This window comes from Coffea arabica, chromosome 8c (genome assembly GCF_036785885.1).
Source record: "Coffea arabica cultivar ET-39 chromosome 8c, Coffea Arabica ET-39 HiFi, whole genome shotgun sequence".
Taxonomy (NCBI): Eukaryota; Viridiplantae; Streptophyta; class Magnoliopsida; order Gentianales; family Rubiaceae; genus Coffea; species Coffea arabica.
Genome location: NC_092325.1, coordinates 7,982,132 through 8,002,959, shown reverse-complemented (window position 1 = coordinate 8,002,959; position 20,828 = coordinate 7,982,132). Strand labels below are relative to the sequence as shown.

Sequence of the window (20,828 nt, the reverse complement as noted above, 5' to 3'; positions counted from 1 at the left end):
CATCCTACATAGAGTAATCAGAACCCTTCAATGCTTGATTTCCATTAGTGGTATCACATGTCTGAGCCCCACCTGGGTAGCTCGGTTGGTCACGACCCCTCCTCAGGGTGCGTTGTCCATCCCCCCATCAGGGTTCGAGTCCCAGGGTTAACGTGTTCAAGGGAAAGGGGCCTCTCCTCTTGAACCGCAGGAGGATTAGTCGGGTCCGGCTTATCCGAAGCCCAGATACCTCCTGCATCCGGAAAAAAAAAAAAAGGTGTCACATGCCTGATTTTTATCTTAATAAAGAAAACATATAAAAGAGCTGACTATTGTCTCCCTCTCCATCTGTGCCCTAAAGGCTACCCAAATAATTCTTATCAAAGGTATCTGATTAAAACACGTGGTTGAACTCATAATGAGAAGTTGGTAATGGGTTGTACAAAGAAGACTTGCCTTCTTGGCTGTTTACTCGGGCTAAGATATGATGGAGCCCTCGAGAATTTTAAGGGTGTTGACTTTATTTATCCATATATTCGTCCCTTGGACTTGATGAAATTGTCAACTAGTTTAAAGTATACATATCACTTCAAAATACATGCATAGTTTGACTAGTAGAGGATAGGTGCAGAGCATTGCATTGTTAGTCAGGTCATTCAAAAGGTCTTATACACGAATTGCTAGCTTACCTGCTTTACTGCCATAATTTTGCTGCAGAAGAAATTTATGGTACCAACAATAGAAGATACTTAGAATGCACAAGAAGTTTAGACATGTGTCCTCTTCATGTTTGTTGCTTATAATATTGGACAAAACTTCGTTGCCAAGTGCGTATATTTCCCATCCTCCTTTTAGTTTAGAAATTCACGTTTCTTTGACATGAAAACGATGAATTTCAGGCAAAGTTTCAAAATGAAGAATTGTTCAACTGGATTTCTTCCATTGTATCTGGTGTTTTGGGTCTTTTTCAGTAGGTAAGTGCATTCTGCAGATGGGGTCATCTCTAATGCAGAGAGAATCAAGACAATAATAATATTATGGTAAATAAGGTCGATGTATCAATAATTCAACCATCGAGATGACAGCACATAAAAAGTTTTTTGACAATTTATTTTCTGGGCCATGATGACTGCATTTTGGACACCTGGATAGTCTGCTTGCAAATTTTGAATAGAAACTTCAACTCTCTCTCTCTTTAGATAATGAGATGAAAGTGCCAGAGGTATTACTACTATCTTCATATGCTCATTCGTGACGAATTCCAGTGAGCCTCGCTGGTACCTAATGAGATCAGACATGACACAAATTGCAAATGCACTTTCTAGCCCTAATTTATTGACAGCCTGCAGGCCGAATAATTAGCCTCCATTTTTGAAATTTGTTCTTCTGGTATACAACAAACAGAAGAAAAACAGCAAATGTAGATACATATTGGAGGAGTTAAGATTGTTCTAGGATAGGTGGGATAATTGTTCCCTTCATGTTGTTGCAATTATTTAGCATCCATCAATATACTACACTCTCGAAATGAATATATGCGTTTGAAGGAAATTCGAAACCAAACTCGAACTTTTGTATCTCTACCATAGATATTTTATCATCTTGTTTATAAATTCAGGAAGAAACAACTCTGAACTTTTGTGCCTCCTCAACTATAGGCCTTTTCCTAGTCCCTTTTTTTTTGGGGAGGGGGGGGGGGGGTTTACTTCATATTTGGGTAGAGATTTTTTTTTTCTTAATGTTAGAACAATTTCGTAATCCTGCACCCTTTGGATCCATCATTCGTGGACTTGGTAGCTGTGGCTTGACTAATATGCAAGATAGACAATTTTTTTCCCTACGTGTCCCTTTGACTCAGATATTGTTTGTTTTTCAGTTGAACTTTCCAACCCCTAACGTCAGATTTGATTTTGGATCCAAACTTTCGAGCTGGAAATTAATATGTCATTGAGAAATCTGATGGAAGAGGGAAGCATTTATAGCTCAAAACCTCATTATATAAACCATGAAGCATGGGACCATTGCTAGATGAAAGACAAGTGGACATTTTAAGATATGTTGGGAGATAAATGCCCAAGTCAGCCACTTTGTTGAGCTATTAAATTCAAGCAAAGTCAAATGGATAAATATTGGATTTGGACCTCTTTATGTGTAGGATTGAGACAGATAGTTCTTTATTTTTCTAGCATCTATTTTGACATTTACCAATTCTAGTAGTATATACCAGAAACGTGTGGTACACCCTTATTTTCCATTAATATCAATTATTGCAACTTATGCTAGACTAATATAGTTTGAATTACAACTGAGTGAGTCTTAAGATAAAAAAAAAAAAAAAAAACTAAAACTGAGTCTTCATATTTCTTAATTTCATGCAGATTTCAAAATATCAATTAAAAAAAAAAAAGGGTCTTATTTGCTATTGCAGAGCATGTGCTTAAATCACATAATCTATAATTCGGAAGTTTCATGGGAAGAGGCAAAATCAACACTCTTTCATACTAAATTCGTATCTTGTTCATGTTTTAATAAAATGCTGTGGAATTCTCAATGCTTTAAATTAAGATCATGGGAGGTGGATTTAGTCCCTTCGATTATTTTGAAGTGATAGCCGAAATGATGTTAGGTGCCAGGAAGGGCTGCCATCCTCAAGTCTTCTTGAGTTGAACATTTGCCCCTTGAAAATTTAAGGGTCGCCCTTTCAAACTGCTCTGGAAATTTCAGCTGACAATCTTGATTTATACTAACTTGTTGAACCTGGCAACCAAAACCGATTGCTTAATTCTATGATAATAATGAGTTTTAACCTTGAAGGGGGTAGGAAGCTGGTCAGTCAAGTGAGGCTAAACTGTCAAACTATATTATGTTCATGACTATGTTGAACTATTGTATTTTTTGACAAATTGGTTGCCATCAGCTTTTCGCAAAATGCATGAATGTCAAGGCACTCGGTCATCAACTGCTGCAGTCTATGAAGGAAAAGTTAAAAATAACCAAGAAAACAATCAATTGCAGTGTGGCCCCTAACAAAGAAATCAACTATGAACTTGCAAATCTTTTTTCTTGTCCATGGCATTTGAGAGGGAGGATCTCCCAAATGTTGAAATGCTACTGGTCTACTTGTTGATATCAACTACAGTTAAACCAGAAACGAGCCACGGAAAAACGAAGACAGAAGGAAAGGATTCATATTTGATATTAAACGCAACCTTGATATTGAAAAAACGAAGACAGAAGGAAAGGATTCATAGTTGATACGAGGAAACTTCAACGGGCGTAGACAAGACGCATAATATATGAGCATAGTTATTGTCAAATACTGATCTCTGTGGTCACGCTACTGTTTTTGTCAGAAAAAACTGCCATTCTCTGCCATGATTTTGAGTCACAGAGTGTTCCCAATTTGCACGTAGATTTTGCAGATGTTAACCATAGAGGAAGTATGCAGGGTTGGCTTGTTAGTTCTTAGTAACGGTCTTGTGTACGTAATTGAAATTGCCTAACAATTAATGATGATGAAAATTGAAACCTACCAGAGAAAGATACATTTGCTAGGGGAAAAATACCGGTTTTCGTCCCCAAACTTTGGACACAAGACACATTTCGTCCCTCATCTTTCGGGCATGACACATCTGGTGTCTGAATTAAGAATTTTAGACCAAATGTTATCCTCAAACGGCAATTTATCCACCATTTAACGAAACCGGTCACGTGAGATTCACGTACCGTTAAAGCTTCTGTCCGAAAGAACCCAGGTGGAAAAGGACGTTGTCTCCACTTTCCTTGTCCAAAACCGAATCTGAGCTCACTCTCTCTCTACAAGCTCACTTTCCCCTTTCCCTTGCCTTTCACTTTCTCTTTTCCTTTCACTTCAACGACTTCCTCTGCAAATTTCCAAGCCTAAGCTCAAGCTCCATCTGAAAATTCTGCCGAGAGCAAATCCCCTCTTCCAAATCAAATTCTGCCAAGAAATAAAGTAGAAACTTGCATAAAGCAACACCCAGCATTGTGGCTGTATTTCCCTAAAATGAGATCTAGAAATCTTGAGTCGTCATCGTCATCGTCATTAAACAGCATTGTTAAGGTTTTATAAATGACTGTTTTAGTTCTTGGATTACACCTTACCTCCAAAATTTGGGAATTTACCCAAATTTTTCATTTTCTAATATTCCTACAAATATGCAAAATTATGCATATCCCTCAAAATTCCGCCTGCATAATAACGTTGAAACCCGCAAGCAAGATTCTGTGTTTTTTCTATTTCAAGGTTAGCTCGCATGCGGGTTAATGTTATATTTGAGCGCGAGAAGAAAAAATTGGTAATTAGGCTCTTTGGGCATTATAAGTAAATATTTAAATTAATGGCAGTTTTATTACACCAATATTATTGTATTATCATTATTATGATTATTGTATTATTTCTTAGGCAAATATAACATTTAATTATTTAAATTTGATTTTATTTTTACAATTTATAAAATTTTTATCACTTATATAATATTTTTAAAACCCTAATACATCTAAATTTGATTTTATTTTTCAAATTTATAAGATTTTTATTTAAAAAAATGGGATACGGATAAGATATCCGGTTGGTTCGATTTGCATAGGTGCATATGAGAATATCCGAATACTCTTTAAACCCGCATGCGGGTTTAAGGAGATTATGGCAACTCTCTGACACACTAGTTACCCGTCCAACTTGTGTGTATTAAAATATATTTAAATATTATATTTCATATTTTTGTTATTTAGAGTTTAACAAAACATTAATATTGGGTAGATTTGAGGGATATGCATAATTTTGCATATTTGTAGGAATATTAGAAAATGGAAAATTTGGGTAAATTCCCAAATTTTGGAGGTAAGGTGTAATCCAAGAACTAAAACAGTCATTTATAAAACCTTAACAATGCTGTTTAATGACGATGACGATGACGACTCAAGATTTCTAGATCTCATTTTAGGGAAATACAGCCACAATGCTGGGTGTTGCTTTATGCAAGTTTCTACTTTATTTCTTGGCAGAATTTGATTTGGAAGAGGGGATTTGCTCTCGGCAGAATTTTCAGATGGAGCTTGAGCTTAGGCTTGGAAATTTGCAGAGGAAGTCGTTGAAGTGAAAGGAAAAGGGAAAGTGAAAGGCAAGGGAAAGGGGAAAGTGAACTTGTAGAGAGAGAGTGAGCTCAGATTCGGTTTTGGACAAGGAAAGTGGAGACAACGTCCTTTTCCACCTGGGTTCTTTCGGACAGAAGCTTTAACGGTACGTGAATCTCACGTGACCGGTTTCGTTAAATGGTGGATAAATTGCCGTTTGAGGATAACATTTGGTCTAAAATTCTTAATTCAGACACCAGATGTGTCATGCCCGAAAGATGAGGGACGAAATGTGTCTTGTGTCCAAAGTTTGGGGACGAAAACCGGTATTTTTCCTTTGCTAGGTAACCATGCTTTTTCAATCAATATCCAAGGAAAATTTTGTGGAATGGACGTTGAAGAAGAACACGTTTAAACTTAAGCAGGCTTCGATTTCTTGCCCGTTATCTTTTCATTTTTTCCATTTTTGGATATTGTAAAATACGAGTTATGTTTTCAAAATTAACAAAAAGAAAAAAAATTATTACTGAACAACCATTTCTGCCATTGTAAAGAAATTCAGTACACCCCACACCATTTGCAGATGGTAAGTTTGGGATCCAAGCGCGAAATACACTATTATTGAGACATCAAGAATATAACAATTTAATAACAAACAAGCCACAGACATAAAAGATTAATGACACACAAGACTTACATAGTTCAACTCCATCATTAAGGCTACGTCCGTGGAAAGAAAATCACTTTTTTATTATGAAAGGAAAATCCTATACAAGAATACAATTTGAACTCAAACTCATACCATCTCTCATCTTTCAATAACCTGCTCTCACCCCATATATAAGGTTACATGTTACCCTTATGTGCCCTCGTTATAGTATACCATCCCATCTATTTATAGAGAACATTATTTGGCCAAGAGTCAAATAGAAAATTTCTTGGCTACAACTACAAATAATTAAAATCAATTAAGAAATTAGTTACTTCCATAAAAACAAAAAATCTGTTTAAAAGAAATTAAACAAATTTCCTAATAAATCTCCATCTTAGCAAATATTTCTTTTACCAAACACAATAAACCATCCAAAAAATCTCATTTGCCTTTTTACCACCAAAAACCTTGGTGATTAACTACACACTCGAATCAATACTTGTTTTCAATTGATTCAATTGGCAAATGAACATGTATAACTAACTGAGTCCAACATTTAGTTGACTCATGAGAAGGTATCTTAGAATTTCTTCTCACCACAACAAACCATCCAACAAAAATTCCCATTTGTCTTTTTACCACCCAATACCTTGGTGCCTAACTACACAATCGAATCAATACAATCTTATTTTTAATTAATTCAATCGAGAAATGAACATGTATAACTAATCGAATTCAACATTTAGTTGACTGGTGAGAAGGTACCTTAATTCACCGTCTCCCTTCGCAAGATTTCTTCTTACGACCACTTGTAACTCGAAATTCCCTTTTTGTAAGCTCTATCTCTAACCATTGAAACAATCGAGTAGTAAAATTATCATATTTCTCCCCATCCTCAGAATTGTCTCGCCATGTGTGGTTTTCAATACTCTACCTGTAATGTAAAACTTGTAGCCATCAAAGTCTTCTGGCACTTAAAAATTAGATTCCTTTGTTTCTTTGAAACACATGTCATACTGCCCAAAGAATATAATTTGAATCTAAAAACTATCGGGATGAAATATCAACTGTTGGAATTGTGAAAAACCTCCACTGACTCATGCCCAAAATCAATAATGGACTCCACCTTTTTCTTAACCCTTGAAACACCTAACTAAATTCACCGTCAAGTATTTCTATGCTTTTCGAGTTCTCATCCTTCACTTTCAAGGTTTCTTGTCAAACCATTGAAACAAGGATATCACTCATTAAATTACTGAATTGGTAAAAACCATCAACCCACTTGATCTCAATAATTAACCAGGATCCAACCATGAACCTCGCTTTGATATCAGTTTATTGGAATCCAAGCGTGGAGTACACTATTATTGAGACATCAAGAATATAACAATTTAATGACAAACAAATTACAAGCATGAAAAATTAACAACAAACAAGATTTAACGTGGTTCGACTCTATGATTGAGCCTACGTCTATGGAGAGAAAATCAAATCTTTATTATGAGAGGAAGACCCTATACAAAAATACAATTTGAACTCAAACTCCACCCTTATATACCACCTCTCATCTTCCAAGAACTTTCTCTTACCCTATGTATAAGGTTAGATATCGCCTTTGTGTGTCAGTTTTGTAGTATGCCAACCCACCTATTTATATAGAGCATTATTTGGCCAAGAACCAAATAACAATAGGAAACCAATACTAATTCCTAGACTAATATAGAATAAGAAATAAGTTCTAATTTCTAAACTCATACAAATAAGAAATTTCTTAGCTACTATTTCAAGCAACTAAAACTAATTAGGAAATTAATTACTTTCATACAAAACAAGAAACCTGTCTAAAAGAAATTAAACCAATTTTCTAATAGTGAGCACCAAACAAATCAAGGATACCGAGAACAAACATATGTTGATAAGAATCGTTTTGATTTATTTGTTCCTGAAAATAGTTTATCGACCAGGTGCGGTACAGAGTTGAGAATCCTAATTTGTTTCACTTCAAAAAATAGGAATAGTGTTGATAAAAATTCAGTATTTTGTACCAAGAACAACTCTAGTCAACTTCCATCTGTAGTATAGTTCTGTATTTAAATTCACCTAATGCCACCACATCAGGACACAATGGCTACTTGTATTCATAAAAAGTTAAATTCTTGAAAATTGACTGCAATCTTCGGACAGAGGGAATATGTAAAGATAACACATGCTGAAAGAGTTATGCTTTAATTGTTTGTGAAAATTTTACATTCCAATAGCTATTTGTTTCCCGTACGTGTTAGCTATCTGAAGTTTGATGGGTATTTTCATGTTTCTAGGAGAGACGTGTAGTAAAACTTTAGTTAATCGTCTTGAAATTAGTTTTTGCATCCCTAGCCAGTCTATGCTTTTGAGATGTGATTTGAAACAGCATGCAAGAGGCTTTTACCAGAGCGATACAAAAACAAAAGCCACCATATGTTATTTTGCCAACCAGCTTAATTTTGAACCTTCCATTACTGATCCAATTTACTAATGTAAGAAAGGAAATTGAAGACCAAATTGCTGAATAGAGGATTTGGCTCAGAATATTTAGATAGATTAGCTGAGTTTCTGATACAAGTTTGTCAAGGTTGTTGTTCCCAAATCCAACACTCATCTGCATGCAACCATTTTTAACAAATTTGCACATGCACGTATAGGCCTACTCCTAAAACCATCCTCCATCCTGGCATGCCATGATTGCCAGTCCCTTCTATTGAATTCTACACCTGGAAACTAATATATATGCAGGAATTCTATGCTGGTAATGAATGTGTTATGGTAATACTGCAACTTTTTAGGTTTGTTACTTCAGTTGAATTCATTCCAATTGACATGCCATGATGGCTCTTTTGAAAAGACCTGCTGCAATGTGTATGATATTAATGCTGACTTCTGCATTACGGCAATATTGCACCCCTTTTGTCCATGTTTAGTTTACTATTCAACAGCAAAACTGAGCAGAAGAAACATGTGTTTTTCAAAACATATAAGCTCAAAAGTGAAAACTTTCATTAACAAATTTCAAATTATTTTGCCTTGCGGACTTTTTACACGTTAGAATAGTAGAAACCAAAACAAAATGTAATTGGAACTGAACTAACTATTTTACAATAATTTCTCTATGCTGTCTGATTTTCCTATACTTGTCTTGAAAATGAATAGGACTTGCATCTTTCAGGTCCTCTCTGGATTTCCTCTAGTATGTTAAAAACCTCTTTATGTACAATTTGCTTTCCCTGGTAGAATTTTGACATCCCAGTATTTTACTTCTTGTGGGATATCTCTTATTTCTGACGAGCTTGGGAGCAGGTTGATGAGGATTTTGTTCCTTCCTTGTGTTCATGCCATATTATTGTAGAGATTTCTCCCGCAAAAATCTGGTTTTCTCAGCATGAACAATTACGCAAATTGGAGTTTTGGGAAATGGTAATTTTTTGGATGGACAGCCCCCTCTTCCTATGACTTGAGAGACAGCTTGATGGGCAAACCATTTTGGGGAAGAGCAAAAGGGCCATACTGAATTCCATTTTGTGGGCCCATCATAGACCACCTGCAGTATGGAGACAAATAAAAACTTAGTTATACTATAATTGGAAACTATATTTCACCTAGTTGGAAATGTAATTCAGACGGTATATGGTAAACAAAATTTAAGTGGAATTTTGACAGACACACACACACACACACAAACACACACCTGTACTTTGTGGTCAGGTGATGTACTAGGACCAAGATCTCCAGCTTGGCCAACTCATTCCCTGGACATGAGTGGGTTCCATTGCCAAATGGCATAAATGTATTGGGTTTTGGAGCAGCCTGTCACATCAAAGGAAAAGATTTGAGTGAGCCTCATATTCTGTTCTGGGGCGATTCAAAGGTTTACTTAGTAAAACGTAACAGTAACAGAATTGACCATCTGTTGCAGAAGCCAATCATTTCTACTGATATTTACCTCAAATCTTGAAGGGTTGAACTTCTCAGGATCTGGAAAATTGTCTGGGCTGTGGTGAATGTTTCTGAAAAGTGGCATTACTTTCCATCCTTTTGGTATCAGATAACCTTCGAATTCAACATCTTCGACAGCTTCTCTGAAGGTGAAAGATAAGATTGAAGCAACTCTGAGCGTTTCTTGAATCACTCTGGTGGTGATTGGCATTTTCTTGGTGTCAGCCCAACTCAGAGCCTTGTCTTCGCATTCTTCCTTGGTCCTCATTATGGCCTCTTGTTCCTTCTGTACGGTCCAAAACAAGCACGAACTTTTCAGTGATTTGAACCACCAATTTTTGCTTAACATATAGTAAATTTGATCGTTAGGGGAAGAGAAATCTTACAGTGACAGCTTCTAAAACACTGGGATTCTCTCCCAGATACTTGAGGATCCATGTTAAAACACTGGCTGTGGTGTCACGGGCAGCAAAGATAACACCAATAATGTTATCTGCAATTTGTTCATCAGTTAGGCCTTCTTTGTCTCCCATGAATGATCCGAGCAAATCGCAGTAATCTTGCTTCATTTCCCTCCTTAGCGAAAGGATTTTAGCCAAGATCTGAGCCAATTCCTTCCTAGCTTTCATGGATTTGTGGAAGAGCGTTCCGGGAAGATTAATAGGCATTGAATTGTATCCCTTCTCAAGAATGTAGTAGCACCTCTTGAGATCTTCTCTGTAGTGAACTTCATCTTTTCCAAATATGGAAAGTAATGCAACGTTGAAAGTATACTGCACAATCAAAGAATTTAAACCAATTTTCATTAGCCAATTCAATCACATATATGTGTAAAAAGAACAAACAGTTTACTGAAAACAGAGCAAAAGCAGGGGAAGAAAAACAGAGCAGCTCTGTTTTCCTCTGTTTTGCTCTGTTTTCCCGTGGAAGAGTGGATTGACAAAGAACTTACTGTCTTCATTTCTTGAAAAGTATTGACCATTCTTCCTTCCCAGGATTCAAGAGACTGAACAGCAATTGATTCGATGTCCGGCACGATGTTCTTGATTGCTTCCGGGGTGAATGCTCGGAGTACTAATCTTCTCAACTTAGCATGATAGTCTCCCTGGTGAAAGAAGATGGCTTGTTTGCCCAACATCCTTTCCTTGCTAGCAGGAAATGTAGGCTTGAAGAGATGAGCCTTTGTCACAAGCACAAGCTTCGCCGCTTCAGGACTTGATATCATCACGCAAGGGCATCCCAAAATATGAGTCTTGAATATAGAACCAAACCTATAGGAAAACAAAACACAACAAAACAGCGCCCAATTCTCATTAGCATCACAGCCTAAAACAGCCTTTCGAGATAAAACAAAGCAAACATGAAGTCAAGAATTTTTGCTAAAGAATTTTCACTAACTTCTTCACTTTTGAAGCAAAGAACACATTGGGATTCTGTGAATATAGTTGAAAGGTCTCGCCGATATAAGGCCACCCCAAAGTCCCTGGTGGGAGAGGCAGTTTTCCGCGGCCAAACGCGGCGAATTTACGCATGGAACTGGTGAGAAAGCAGAAGATACCAACAACAGCAAATGATAAGCAAATCATGGATAAGAACTCCATGCTAGGTCTGTACTTGCACAAGTCCTACTTCTCAGTAGTAGGAGCAATAAGCAGTTGTTGTTATGGGGAGTGCTTGTACTTGTGACAAGCGATGAATATGTTTTCTTGATTGATTGTTGTGTGGAAAAGCAATAAATTGAGGGGTATATATAGGTAGAGGAAGCAAAAGAAGGGGGCCTTTCAGCTCCAGCTTGAATCCCACACACGGAATCTCCCTACAGCTCACAATTTTGCCACTGAAGAAGAGAGAGAGACTGGAAAACGGGTTACGCCTTATAAGGCGTAGCAGCAGTCACAAAAGGGGTAGCATATTTTACTGTATCATTGCTGCATGACATGACCCTTTGCTTGGTTGGACTGAGGAGGGTTATTTATTTTAGCGTGTGTAGTGTGTGTGAGAGAAAGAAAGAAAGGAAGGGGGGAAATAAAAAAGGGCCCTTCTCTTTTCTTGGGTTTTTGAGGGGTTAATCAGCGTGTGTAGTGTGTGAGAGAGAAAGGAAGAAAAGAAAAGAGAAGAAAAAAATGGGGCCCTTCTCTTTTCTTGGGTTTTTGAGGGGTTAATCAGTGTGTGTAGTGTGTGTAGTGTGTGAGAGAGAAAGGAAGAAAAGAAAAGAGAAGAAAAAAATGGGGCCATTCTCTTTTCTTGGGTTTTTTAGGGGTTAATCAGTGTGTGTGAGAAAAAGGAAGAAAAAAAAAGGGGGAGGGGGGGGGGCCCTTCTTTTCTTGGGGTTTCAGTGCGTGTAGTGTGTGAGAGAGAAAGAGAGGAAAATGGTTCTCTGGATAGGGGAATTAGGGGGGGGGGAGAGGGGAAAGGGCACGTGTCAGTTGGGATTGTGCAAAAAATGAGCGTGTGGGGGAGGGGGGGTTTAGTTGACTGTGACTTGGTGTAGTTATTATCATGAATGGAAGGGAAGAGGTGCTAGGAAACAGCTCCGAGCAGAGGATAGACAAAATATTAAAGAATTGATGGGAACAGAGGGGATGAATTTGCTGCTACTTGCTTATCCGTACCTATACAGACAGCAAATATTATAGGCAGTTTTTTTGCGTTTTTCAACTTCTGGTTTCCAGTTTTTTTTGTGGGGTATGATTCATATTTCATTATTATTAGCATACCACACAACTTTATGCATTCATTGAAGCCTTATTGTGCATGTATATGAGCATAGAAACATAAAGGTATGTTTAGGAGCTATTGATATAAACAAACAACAAGTGGGATTTTCTTTTTTTAGCCTAGTGTTAGCAAGTTGACATAGGGGGATCAATTGAAATTATTATTATTTTTTTTATGTGTGATTTGAAAGCTTGACCTCAGAGGAAATTATCCCATAACCAACTTGACATCAACAACTGTTTCAAACCTATTTCTGCTTAGTGATTTTAATAATAGTGAGGAAGATGTTTTAATTCCCTAACACGAGCAAAAAAAGTTATTTGAAACCTCATTTATTTAGGCATCCTTATATTCAGTTTTCTCTTGAATTGTGTTGGAAGACAATAGAAATGTTGAAGATGTGTATATACATACATACATACATACACTTGGATGTGGACTAAATAAAGCTCAAAAAGCTAAGAATGTTGAAAATTTTGCATTAGAAATAACATCCTGAACATCCCTTTAAAAGGCCATAATGTTCCAAATTATTATTTTTTCTTCTTTCTGTTGGAAGGAATAAGTAGATAGGCATCTGGTACACACAATAAAATGTTTGTTGGGGAAATATTTTGAACTGGAAAATGCTGGAAGTGTTTGATGTTAATGTTGCTTATTTCATTGCCAACTAAATGTAGTTTGATCATGCAGATTACTACTTCAAGCTAAGTTATATTAACTAACAGAGTTACACTCTTTCCCTTGGCCAACCTCTTGATTCTTTACATGAGACCTCACAAGGAAATGTGACTCACACCTATTTGACTACCAAATTTTCCTATGTCACTAATAGGAAATTAATAGCCACAATCAGATGGAACTCATTAATTCTTGAGATCGAAGAGACAGTCATATTATTCAAGAAACATTAAGTAATGTGTGTGACTAAGAGATGTGATTTGTTTCTCATCTTTTTAATTGGCATATCAAGTTATCGAATGATATTGTCAACTATAAAACACTATCGAATCCATCTTTATTCTGTGCCCCTTTTTATTTTGAGTAAATCTTATATACACTGACAGTGTATACAGTATCACCGTTTAATTCATAACATGCATATAAAAGTTGAATTTCAAACTCAAATTTTGTGTAGTTGTCATTCATCCAACACTGACATACTAGGAAAGATTAATCCTTTATTATTTTTTTTTTTACCTTAGCACTAATTGATTATAGCTTATTGTTATGAAACTGATTGATGTCTCATGGACTTGTCATTTCTTAACTACTCAATTTCATTTTTCATACCTTGTTTGTGCTTTTCATTTTGAAACCTTAATGTGATTAGCATGAGCTAGCTATATATGCTGAAGTCATTGATTTATGCATATGCTTCTTAAGGCCTCTGTGTGTGCGGGTCTGTCTCTGTTGATGAGTTGTCTTGTACGTAGCACAACCATAACTTCAATATATAGCATCATTATGAATATTACAAAACCATGTTTATAACAATTTCAAATGTAGACATTCGTATATAGCCATTCAAAATTTGACAAAAATTTGCTTTGATATTTTCAACACATGAATCATTTGTATAAGATCACTTTCAATCATCTAGATGTTTTAAAATTTTGCACATTTTGAAGTTAGTTTACTAACTTAAAATTTTCTAAGAAGCCAAAAGAAAAAATAAAAGGGCTAAGGAAGAACACCAATACACCTTGTTGACTTTGTAACAAAAAAAGATAGAAGGGGAATTGTTTTGCTGTGTTTTGCCTAGTCAGAAATTGTTTATAAAATAGCACGACTACATTTAGACATGGCCATCATTCAGATTTGATCAGGAACTAGACCAACGATTTGCCAGACAAGAATCAAAACTAGCTTATTAGAGAACCTAGAACGGGGACTAGAACCGTGATTAACTTAAAAATTAGAACCGTTTTAGGTCGATTTGAACCCTCCAGTTTAAAAAAAAAAATTGATACATTTTTCCTTTTCAGATTAAATTTCAATGAGATGATTATGTATTTCTTCTTTTATTTAAAGCGGTCAATAAACGTATGGTGTTTTTTTCACAAAATTTGTATGAATTTCCTTGTCACAGTTAATAATACAATAATTTTTTTCTTTTACATTCATTTTCTTTAGTTTCTCCTTACTTTAAGTTCATTGTCATAGTTTCTTATAATTGAGTTTGTAATCATAACTGATCAAGTGTAACAAGAAGGAACTATGCCGTAATTGAAGGCAATTGGAATCAAAGATTTCAAAACCGAAACCGTAGCCGAAACCAAACAAAAATTGACTCTATGTTCAAACCACACATAGCAATTCTAGAACTGTGACCACCCAAACTACAATTACATATCAATAAGCCAATGGGTTTCACCAAATTTTTTTTTGGTTTTCAGCCCAGTGTATGTTGTTTCTTGATCATTCAAGATCCCATCATATATATTTCTGTTTTCCTTGTCAAACCCTTAATGCACGGAAGCAGAAACTCATCTGTTGAAACAGCAAGAAATGGCCTAATGATACTTCAAGCTCAATCAACGGAAGGACAAATGATCTTGAGAAATTTTATCTTCGTTTGGATCAACAACTTAACAAGCCTAGTAATTAGTTTGTCCCTTGAGTTGGCCGAAATGGTAGAGTTGGTAATTTTGCATAATTAGATCTCTGATACGTTGAGATGAGAAAGGCATTCAAATATCTGAGCAATTGAAAAATAATAATTTTTACTACAATGAATCTATACAAGTTAAGAAGTTTTTTGAGTAAGAAAAAAGAGTACTTCAAAAAGAGTTCTCAAGGACGTGAACATGGACCAAATGTATGCCCAAATAATTTGTGTTTTGAAATTATTCTATGCCCTCACTTTGTATTAAAATGTGATGCCTATTAGGCAAAGAAACAAGAAAGTACAATGTCTGTAGTTAAGTGCTGCGTTAGCAGATGACGAGGTTCCTCCTCTAAACTTAGCAAATCTAGAGTTGATGATAAGCACAAGAGGGATGAGAATGGGCCTTTTGTCATTGCAAAAAGTTTTTTTTTTTTTTTTTGGTCATTGGAAAAAGGTTGACAAACATATATATATATATACATATATATATATATATATATATATATATATATATATATATATATATTTTGACAAAGCTCCACCAGATTAGCTAGGTCATGACACAAGGCACATTTATGATAAATGCCAAGTTACAGCCACCTAGGAGACGTATGACATTGCTTCATTGTAGTTTCAGTTAAAAGGCATGGGATGTATTAATTGAAAAGTAGAGAAAATAGACAAAATGCTCAACATCTAAACTCTAAACAGTGTCAAATTTGGTGATGCATGAAAGCTTTACACATTAAGGAACCACAACAAGAAAGTAGTAGAAGAAGATGATGAGAACAAATTGTTGGGTTGCTGACTGAGAGGTATCATCCTAGCTAGGAGCACACACACATTAGCCGTCGACGCATCAAAAGCTAAGGGAGTTAATGGACTAACGCCCTCCCCATATCACAAACGCCATATTAAAAAAAAAAACTGAACTAGGGTAGAACTAAGGTAGTAAGGTTTCATTATTTTATTTAGGGTTCTTTTACTCTAAATTAAGGGATAATTTCAGAAACCCTCCGAGGTTTCTAACTATTTCACTGGCCTTCCTTAAGATTTATTATCTTGTAACATCTAGGTCCAACCAACAATTAAAAAGTGATATTAGGAGAGAGAAGATAATATGATTTCAATATTGCCCCTCGCCTACTAAATTGTTTAATTAATTTAATACCAACTCAAACATTAAAAAAAAAACACTAAAATTTACTATTTATCATCAGGGATTAAATCACATATGGCATCAAAATTAAAATATCATTCTATACATTTCACTTAATGTAAAATTCAAATTGCTCTTTTCAGTTACAAATTCATTGTCAAATATGGTCAATAACAAATAATTAGAAAATCTGTACCCAAAATATTATAAAGAGCGAATTTTAATACCATAAAAATCTCAGCAACTAACCTTAATATGTTGACAAGAATATTTATAATGTTAAAGTTTGTTCTTTGTAATATTTTGGTTGCAAATTTTTTTATTATTTGTTATTGACCATATTTGACAATGGGCATGTAATTGAAAAAGAGTAATTTGGATCTTATATTAAGTAAACAAATATAAAATGATACACTAATTTTTGATACTATATGATTTGATCCCTAATGATAAACAACAAATTTTAGTATTTTTCTTTAATGTATGGATTAGTATTAAATTAATTAAATAATGTAGTAGATCAGGAGTTATGATGGAATCATACTATCTTCTTTCTGCTAATATCAATTTATAATTATTGATTGTACCTAAATGTTTCAGGATAATTAACCTTAAGGAAGGTTAGTGTAATTTTGCAAACTTGGAGAGAGGCTGTGAAATAACTAAAAATCTCCTCAGTCATTCCTTTAAGCAAGCATTTCGAATAGGCATAAATATTGCATCTATAGTAGTACAACTTACAATCTTGAAAGTTCTGTGGTGTTTTTATAAGATATACTCAATTTCTCTCGATTTCTAATCCAATGCACAAATTGACTAGTTCCATCAATCCAGCTATATTATCAAAGATTTTTACGCAAGCAGGTAAGATGATATCTGGAACAGTTACACATTCAGGACCCCTAACACAAATAGATGCCCCACAAGCTCCATATACATTACTCTTGGATATAATTTCTTTCAAATTCATTAAGATTTCATGCAGTACAAGCTCTTGCAAGGACTTGTGGCCTACTCTGATTTTGGAGCTTGTATTTTCCGACACGAAAGTTAATTCCGCTGACATCTGGATGAAAACCAGTCAATGAGGGTGACAAAAGGCCACATCGCAGTCCGTCGTTTCAATAAAAAGGACTCAATAACTACTTACGGAAATATTCAAGTTGCGTGGAATGAATGCAATAATAAGAATATAATGGTAAAAATTCAAAGAAAAATTAATCACTATTATAACATTCGATAATTCACACGGAATGCAAAGCGTGATCACAATCGTGATTTAAAATATAGGCCTCACGTGAATTTATGTCAAATAAAATCTGCATACAAGTTTCTGAAAAAATTTATCTCTGAGCAGACCAACTACATTTTTTTTTTCCTGACGGAGTGGGTGTTCGGGTCATTTTTTACGGGGCCCGACTAATCTCACTCCGACTCGGGAGGAGAGGCCCTATTCCCCCGAACACGATAACCACAGGACTCGGATCCTTGTGGGCACTGGACACCAGCTGCTAAGGAGGTTTGATGAGACCAACTACATGACAGGTTCAATAGTTGGCTTTTGACCAATTGCACATCATCAATTAGAAAAGTAAAGAGTCCATAATTTTATTTGAATTATATTTAACGTGAAATGAGAGAGTTACGCAATCTTATCTGGAACATTTTCATTGGTCCAAACCGAAATAAAATTCTTCGAGTTTGTGGACAATTCCTGACTTTGGTAAAATTTGATTCATCTTTTGACAGGGTGTATTGACTTTAAAACGTTAATTAGCTCTGCAAATGCACATAAATTTATTCCATGACGTTTGATTTTCAAGTAAACAACACGTGTCTTGACCTTGTAGAACTTGATTTTGAAGTTGATGTTTCATCTGATTTATGATAATGGCCTCCCCATGAGAACATTATCTGTTTTTGATTCCTACAGGCTTGATGGCAGTCAATTAAGACATGCATGGTACTACGTGGACTTGGGGCTTAATTAGCTTTATTTTTTCTTTCTTTTTCCCCCTCATTTCAATCAATTTTTTTTCCTGTCGGCCGAGGGCAAGTCATTATCCACATACTACTACTGGTACAGCTTTTGGTGACTTTTGAGCGCAAATATTTTCTATAAAAGGACTATACCACCCATGGTATTACAATTGTACTATACCACCCATGGTATTACAATTGTATTTTATCATTTACACTTCGGATAAATTGGTAGTTAATAATTGATTACCAACAGGGACATATTCTAAGTTTAACTTGTTATTTTAATCTTATGATTTATTCTCAGATAAATTTGATGGAAGTGATACTAAACATTTGCTAATTTTCTGAGACGGGCTTTTGATGTGCAGCCTTATTTATAAACAGGATAAAATTTAAGGCTATCTGTACAAGGGAAAGGTCTTGTGGTTGTACAAAATTTACCACTAACTTTAAGTAGCAATGGAGATTTAAACACAAGAGTCTTTACAAACACTTTCTACAGTAAATAGCCTAAAATTGTGCGCAGTTTGACGAATTACGCTTCCAACTATGCACCTTGCACAAGATTTGACATGTCATATATGTATATCATCTCAATACACACACACACATACATACATACATACATAAATGATATGAAGTCTAATTACTGTAGGTGCAATGTAGTATTTACTGACTAAGTTGAATCGTTTATGGGGGATTTGTTGATTTTGTAGAAGAATTGCTGCTTGTGCAACTCCCCTTCAAATAATCATTTTAGCATAAAATTTGAATGAATCTGTTATATATTGACAGTATATATATAATTTCAAATATATATTCATAATAACTAGTTTTAATTTGAAATTGAAATCTAATTTTTATACATGTAACATGCATTCAGACTCAATGGTGTATATGATTTCTGTGTATAGGTTACTTTCTCCTTAATTATTATAATGTGTGTCTCTTTTTCTTTTTTCTTTTTGGAAATGTAATACCCAATAAAATCTAGGGATAATTTCAAAAACCTCGAGGTTTTCAATATTACACATACCTCCCTTGGCCCTACAAAATGACCATAATAATCTTAACTTATTAATATTTTTTTCATGCAATTAAACAATTCACTCCTAATCTTGTTCATATGAGTGCATCATAGAATTAGACATTTAATGGAAACAAAAATAAAATTCGCTCGTGGAATAATCGACCATATCTTAAATACAATAATAATATATTAAAAATTAATTTTAGTTTTGTTTGGAGGATCTGAAGATGAATAGAAGAATATGTAAAATGAGTTTAAAAAGGATAGATTTGGTATTGATACTCCAATAGTTGAGGGATAGGATGTTATATTGATGCAGTTATTAAAATTTTTTAAGTTTAATGATACAACTTTTTTTAATCTCAATTGAGGTTTTAGAATTTAAGGATTGATGGTGGCAATGGTCATGGTGATAATAGTACTAATTTGAGATGTGGTAATGTGAAAAGAGTCAAAATAGTAGAGATGAGGATTGAAAATGAGTTTGAAATTTTGTGCATATTCCATAGTTTTTGAATAATTTTATAAGAAAGTAAAATAAACTTCACAATTTCATGAGGGCATTTTGAGTTATTCATTCAAAATTTTGACCATTAAATAGTTTTTGTTACAGAAATGGTAAACTTGGGGGAGGTATATGCAATTTTTCAAACCTCAAGAGAACTAGGTGAAATTGTTAAAAACCTCAAGAGTGGTTTCTGAAATTATCCCTAAAATCTATTACTCAAAAGTAATTTAGGAATCAAGCTTTTAAGCTCCTCGTGAGGTTCTCTTTCTTTGGGATGCAAATATATATATATATATATATATATATATATATATATATATATATATATATCAACAACACTATTTTGCCCTTATCCATTCTCATCTCATAAAAGATGAAATGAGGTAGCATGTAGACAAACATAGCGTGTTACAAACTATGCCCTACAGCTTCCGCGTTTGCATCAATTATGTACATCGACTTTCAGATTTGTCAATTCAACTGACAGCAAGAATATATGAATTGTCATTTTTTGTTATTCATTTTTTCCTCCCTTGGCTTTGAAGAAAAACAAGCAAGTAGACAAATCGTCACTCAATTTCTAATAGTAGAAAATTCGTGTCTTTTTCCACGTCTTTCTATAATAGAAGATTGAGAATTTGGGATAATAAGCTTAGATTCGTGAATCATTTTAGATATAGACACCAAAACGGTCCCTTTAGTTTTGGCAATATTACTTGGGAGATTGTCAATTAGTCATCAGAAATGATGGAATTTTATATTCACAACACCTAATCTTGGATCCAAATTCAATTCTTCTACTTACTTTTCACGTTTTCTTACCAGGAACTGATATAATCATTTTATTTCTTGTCTCAAATTATTTGATCCAAGAAATTGTTTTGACGTGATGCATTATGTGTTTGGTACAATTTCTATTTCTAGTCAGGGCCTACGTTAAATCAATAACATAGATAGATGTACTAATTAAGTGGTTGGCTCATTAATAATTGGTCTCCATAGTTTTTAGCTTTTTTGGATAATACAATATATGATAATTATCGAATACAAATAAGAAAACAGTAGAAATAAGTTTAGTTCTTTCATTAAAAATTTTTTTCTCTTTTGCTTTTTACCATGAAA

At 34.7% G+C, this 20,828-nt stretch overlaps 1 protein-coding gene across 1 annotated transcript; it reads right to left on the bottom strand.

Moving 5' to 3' along the window:
* Nucleotides 1-8,739: 8,739 nt before the first annotated feature.
* Nucleotides 8,740-11,435, bottom strand: LOC113705553 (abscisic acid 8'-hydroxylase CYP707A2-like). The gene is made up of 6 exons (XM_027227446.2): nucleotides 11,096-11,435; nucleotides 10,650-10,968; nucleotides 10,084-10,470; nucleotides 9,705-9,983; nucleotides 9,450-9,568; nucleotides 8,740-9,302 (listed from the first exon to the last, which is right to left on the bottom strand). Exons 1-6 carry the CDS (start codon nucleotides 11,296-11,298, stop codon nucleotides 9,209-9,211), a joined length of 1,401 nt encoding a protein of 466 aa, XP_027083247.1. The 5' UTR covers nucleotides 11,299-11,435; the 3' UTR covers nucleotides 8,740-9,208.
* Nucleotides 11,436-20,828: the final 9,393 nt, after the last annotated feature.